This window comes from Asparagus officinalis, chromosome 4 (assembly GCF_001876935.1).
Source record: "Asparagus officinalis chromosome 4, Aspof.V1, whole genome shotgun sequence".
NCBI lineage: Eukaryota > Viridiplantae > Streptophyta > Magnoliopsida > Asparagales > Asparagaceae > Asparagus > Asparagus officinalis.
In genome coordinates, this window is record NC_033797.1 from 79763820 (window position 1) to 79770183 (window position 6364).

The 6364-nt window shown below is 40.6% G+C and overlaps 1 protein-coding gene across 1 annotated transcript; it reads left to right on the plus strand.

Moving 5' to 3' along the window:
* Positions 1205-4772, plus strand: LOC109838974 (ATP-dependent DNA helicase PIF1-like). The gene is made up of 2 exons (XM_020407405.1): positions 1205-2441; positions 4465-4772. Exon 1 carries the CDS (start codon positions 1205-1207, stop codon positions 2423-2425), a length of 1221 nt encoding a protein of 406 aa, XP_020262994.1. The 3' UTR covers positions 2426-2441; positions 4465-4772.

Below are 6364 nucleotides of genomic sequence, written 5' to 3' on the forward strand. Positions count from 1 at the left end.
AAAAAGAGTTCTTTCTATTTGTTGAATTGGGTGGTAAGTACTTTTTATTTTGTGTGATGAAATCGCAAGTACATTGAGATTGTTGTTTTGTTGTTATTGTTTATTTCACCATGTGTGATTGTTACATTTAGTCAAGATTATATATTTGTTTCATTATGTGTGTTGATATATGTGTTTGTTCGTGATCGAAATTGGTTATAGGACTATTTTGAACTGCATTAAACAATACAATTCAAACTAGTTAGGGTTGTCGACCCGACTATTTTGAAGCTACTCAATTAGTGACCGACTACGTTCTAATTAGTCGGGGTTGACAACCCCAACTAATCAAACATCGGTAATTTTTTTTTAATCGAATCAGTTTCTGGCTACGTAGCCGACGTGACCGAAAATTGGTGCGTTTTTTATAAGAATAATTTTTCAAAACAGACTCATTCGGATTTTTATTTTTCAAAATCGACCGTTTTTTCTTTTATTTATCAAAACCGACCGGATTTTGTGATTAGCAGGTTAATCACTATCCTAAATAGTCGGGGTTGCCAACCCCGACTATTTAGGAGGGTGGTAAACCCTAATTAAAGGCCTTAATTAGGGTTTAACACCCTCCTAAATAGTCGGGGTTGGCAACCCCGACTATTTAGGATAGTGATTAACCTGCTAATCACAAAACCGGGGCGATTTTGATAAATAAATAAAAAACGGTTGATTTTGAAAAAAAAAAAATTCGGTCGGTTTTGAAAATTTGTTCTTTAAACAACTACTATCTATGAGTGTGCTAAACCATTCTCTTTAAGTCCACCGGTTAATTTAGAAAGTTTCTAGGTTCCTTGGCTTTTCCATTTTACTTGTTAATTTGTTTGTCTTGTTTTAATCTGACCGCCATTTCCAACATTTTTGGCTTCATCTCCTCTTCTATCCGCAGCATCACCACCATCACATCCTCTTCCTCCTCTGAATCACCATCTTCATCCTCACTGTCCTCCTTCTCCCCTAACCCTAACCCTAACCCTAATCAAAACCGGCGGTCCTCTCCAACCTCACAAAAGCGTCGTCGACAATCAGCCCAAAACCCTAACCCCCCTAAACTCCGCCCGCCCTAACGAGCGAGAACAGAGCATCCTTATCCGCCGGTCGCCGCATGGCCGCTCCGTCTTCTCACGCGCATCCGGCGAGAACCGGCAAGACTATCCTCCTCAGCGTCATCATGCCGACCTCCTTTCCGCAGCTCCATCCTCCCTCCACACCGATCTTCAGTTACCACCGCTCCACCGCGTGGCCGCTGCATCCCTCGGCGGCCCAAAAACTCAACTCCTTCGCCGGCATCGGCCTCGGCAACGGATCCCTCGACTCCCTCCTCCTCAAGGTCTCCGCCAACGAATCCGCCGCTGCTCGATGGTCCTTGGCTAGGGCTCTCGTCATCGACGAGATCAGCATGATCGATGGTCAGCTCTTCGATCGCCTGGATCAGATTGCGAGGGCGATGCGTCCGCAGGATGCCGATTTGCCCTGGGGCGGCGTTCAGTTGATTGTGAGTGGAGATTTCTTCCAGCTCCCACCGGTTAATGCTCCCAACCCATCAAAGGAGTTTGCTTTCGAGGCTGAGTGCTGGACAAACTCGTTTCATTTGCAGGTCGAGCTCACTCGAATCTTTCGCCAGTCTGATTCGGCGCTCATTGACGTCCTCCAGGGGATCAGGAGAGGGCAAAAAGGTAATTGTTTGTGCCACATCTTGGAACATCACTGCTCTAAACCATTATCATCATATAACGATGATGCCGACGATGATGATAGAACTACCCGCCTCTTTCCGAGGAATGAGGATGTGAAAAAGCTGAACAATGAGAGGTTGAAAAATCTGGATGCGGTAATCTTTCACTACACGGCTGTCGACAGGGGGAAAGAGCCCTGGAAAGCTCAGCTGAAGCAAGGGATTGCACCCGAGGAGTTGGAGATATGCACGGGTGCACGTGTAATGCTAATCAAGAACACGGATGTCGGCATGGGCCTCGTGAATGGTGCTACTGGGACGGTTGAGGGATTTGTTTTTGATGATAGTTTGAAAGTTGGAAAGATTTGTAGAAATGGTGGGTTTTTGCCGAGGGTGAAGTTTGATAGTGGGGTCGAATTGGTTGTGAAGCCAGAGAGATGGGATTTGATGGAGGGGGAGAAAATTCGTGCTACACGGAAGCAGATCCCTCTTATTTTGGCTTGGGCTCTGAGTGTGCATAAATGTCAGGGGATGACCCTAGATAGATTGCACACTGATTTGTCAAGGGCATTTGGATGTGGGATGGTGTACGTGGCTCTTTCTCGAGTTCGAAGCCTTGCCGGACTCCGATTGTCGGGTTTTAACCCTTACAAGATAAGGGCACACCCAAAGGTCGTGCGTTTCTATGACTGGCTCCTCTTGTCTCATCGACCTTGACTCATCATTGTTGAAGGTGAGTTTGTCTGTGAAGTTGCAAAGGTTCTTTGCTTGGGATATTGAATGAATCACTAACACTTCACCCCTCACCCAAAGATGAATGTGCATAGGCATGTTAGAATGTAAAACTATTACCCTTAACCGCTTACCCCAACTTTGGAGTCTTGGTGTAGTGGCAGGGGCTTTAAGATTCCATTGTGCTAGGAGGTCATTTATATTATGTTTCCTGTTAACAACAAGCCATTGTGCTAGGAGGTCATTTATATTATGTTTCCTGTTAACAACAAGCCAGGTACTCAGAGCTATTAACAAATTGTGACATCACAGTTCTATGGTATTTCTTTTATACGAGCTATTGGTTTAAGTAAGGGCAATGTTACAAAAAGCACTAGGCAGCCTAGGCGTTGGACCCGACGCCTAGAGCCTAGGCCCCTAGGTGGGGCCTAGGTGTTTTCCTATTTTTTTAAATTTTTTATTATAGTTACTAATAAGAAATGCCAATATAATAGAAAGTTTAGGTGCTGGACTGACGCTAGGTAGATTTCTTAAGTGGTGGTGGAGAATTGTTCAACGTCGGGGGAGGTGGAGGAGGTGTTTATAGTTGGAGTTTGGAGGAGGTTGGAGAACGTGTAGGCTGTAATGGACGAACTCATGATCAATGCTAAAATGGTGCAGTCCACATAGGCAGACCACGCCCACCTAAATGCTCCCAAAATATAGGTGGGCAGCCTAGGTATCGCCTTGACGTTAGGCGCTAGATAGACGGCAAAGGTACCGCCTAGGCGGAATAAGCGAAGGCTTTTTAAAACCTTAATGTAAGGAAACATTTGTATCCCTGCTTGCAAGTGAGATAAGTGTGTCATGGGAATCAATCTCATGAGAGACTATAAATGTCTCCTGGTCTGCTACATTTTCATCAAACAGGTGACCGAAAAGAAAAAAAAGGTCACTTCTTGAAGATGTTGAACTTAAAATGTAATAATTGTATATGGCGTAGATAAATGCATCATAAAGGCTAGATAATAGTCCACATTGTTCTTCCTTGTATGCGGTGTGGGTTTTCTACTTATATGGCCTCAAACTCTCACATTCTTCTGATATGAGTCTCTGCAGTCAAAAGTTTTTGGCATAAACTATTTTAGGGAGCAAGATTTAAAGCCATTGGAAGAAGAGGTCACTGTGAGCAAACCAGGAATATGAAGAGCTCAGTATGATTTTAATTGGAAAGGGAGTAATTCTAATTCAATATCCGAAAGATGCTAATCCATCTCCTTCATGTTGAGTCTTCTCTTCTTTGGATCTTATTCTTTTATATCAATCTGAATCTGAACCTGCCACTGAGCACTGAACAGCCCTGGTTCAGTGGTATTTTCCTAGAGTGAAGACCAGTGCATGTTCATTTGCCCAAATCTGATTATGCGTTCCTATATTCTGTCTAAATAATCTGTCTAGCGATGTCTTCATGGTGCTGCAGTTACAACACGCTGACAATGCAAACTTTCTAGCAAGATGGAGCAACCTTCTTTGTATTATGAACTTAGAAAAGCTTATTTCAACTTGGCTGCAGCTGACTAATCCAGTGATGATGCATTTCATTTTACCTGGATTTTGTCTTTACTTTTTAGTTTTGCTACCTTTTCTTTTCCCTTTCTCTTTGCTTATGTGTTTTTTCATGCTTTTGACTCGTGACTTATCAGTTGATTATAGCATAACAAGAGCTGCTCTTGTAATGGACGTGGTTACTTGCCAGCAAGTCATTGATTTGTCTTTTCTTTCAATGCTTGTTAAAGGCGGGCTTTGAAATGGAAGGTAATGAGAGAAATAATATGAGAAGCTTCACATAATCACTTCAAAACTGTTGGAGATGGATGAGAAAGAATCCAAGGGGTATATCATAAATGGGGACCTAAACAAGACCTATACTGAGTTAAATATGATGGGCCTGGTGCCTTCTTTTTTCGTGTCTCATATTTTTTGCATTGCTACCAGCTTCAATATGACACTGGAATTCCAACTTACATCAATAGTTTGTGATGCAGTTGGTACCGAATGTTTCACCATGTCTGGTGAACTATGGCATCAGATACATTGCTTGTTCTTCAGTCTCATAATCAGGTTCTGAAGAGGGACGACAGTATAATCAGGTTCTGAAGAGGGACGACAGTTGTGTTATGCATAACAGATGATTCCACCTAACTCCTGTCTCTTTGCTTTTACTGTATCCTCTATATATGAGATTTGGCCAAACTCTGATATACTACTCTGTTTTCTCCTAGTGTTTCTTAAGCGGTCGAAGGATGTCCTTTGTGATTGGAGGATATGTGTATAGCATCCTTTTCAATTTCAACTATTGTCACTACTAGGCCGAATCTAATAAGTACTGTTAGACCCTAAGGTCGCTATGAAAGAACCCTAGAGGGGGAGTGAATAGGGTTTATGCTAATCTAATCCGATTTAAATGTCAATTAAAACTTACTAACAAATATATCATAGCAAGTATGATATGCTACAAGATATGTGCAAAGATATATAATATAAACAAGGGTAAACAAAATTAACATGTAACAATAGCGATATAACGATATGTAAGAATAAATGCGTCAATGCCAAACTCAAACATAAGGAAATGATCATAAAGTTCGGACCTTCCGTCCAATGTCTCCGTTCCCCACTCCCGGGGAGAATCCACTACACAACCCGGTTTGAAAGCCGGAACTTTTCTACACACTCGGTTTTCTAGCTAACCGAAAACTCTACACACTCGGTTATCAAGTCAACCTACAACTCTCACAAATCCTCACAAAGTATATGCACAAGCTACAACCTCAAATGTTGGTCCTCACGTATCGACTCCCTCAAGTGCTCGGAATTATCACCTCTCATTAGGCCACTGACGCCACTCTTCTCGGTATCGACTCTGTCCTCACCACACACTCCTCTCGGTGTACAAGTGTATTACAAAGTGAACTTCACAAATTAAGCACAACAAATGATTGTTCTCTAAAAAAAGGTGAACTCAATTAGGCACAACTCTAAGTCACAAACCTCACAACCCAAATTATACTATGAATGTAAATACTATAAGCTCAAAAGGTTGTGTGTGAACAAAGAGATTCAATAAAAACAATTTAACTAAACTCAATATAAATCTAGCTTATGGAAATTAGAAACAAAATAATAAATAGCTAGAATGAGTTTAGGAAAACTTCTCTATAGATCAAGAGAGAGAGAGAGAGAGAGATGAGTTGAAGCTCAAACATCAAAGGATGATCTCTTCTTCCTCTTGTGAAATTATCTTCACAAAACCGAAACTTTGAAACAATGCTTTAAATACCTTTAAACAAATTTAAACAAACTTTTAAAACTTTCTTAAACTTGTTTAAATCATTTCTTAGATTCTTGTGAAAGATGAGAGCAAGGGGTATTTATACCCATACAAAACTTCAGAAAAAACCCCAAGAAAAAGACCAAAAACCCATAAACAAACAAAACTGAAAACTAGCCGTTACTGTGCAACGGTTCTCTGATAAGTCGATTTATGAGTCAACTTAGCAGACGAAAAATCACAACTCCGCTGCACTTCGTAAGTCGACTAATGAGTCGACTAAACGTGCACAGATCTGAAATGCACAGAAAAACTCAACTTTAAACAATGATAAAAAATATCAAATAAATTTCAAAAATTATGAAACTTTGGGAGATGATTGTAGACATGATAATAAACACGTTATAAAAACTGGTTTTCAAAAAGGACCTCCCAAATGAGAAATATTATTATTTTACAAAATAGTCCAAAACATGAAAAAGTGAACACATGAGTTTTGACATTTTAGCTTGACCATGTTTTGAAACATTACAAAATAATTTTGTAGACTTAATAAAAGATGTATATGATTATTGTTAAGTTCATAAACCAAGAAAACAATATTTTTTCAAAAT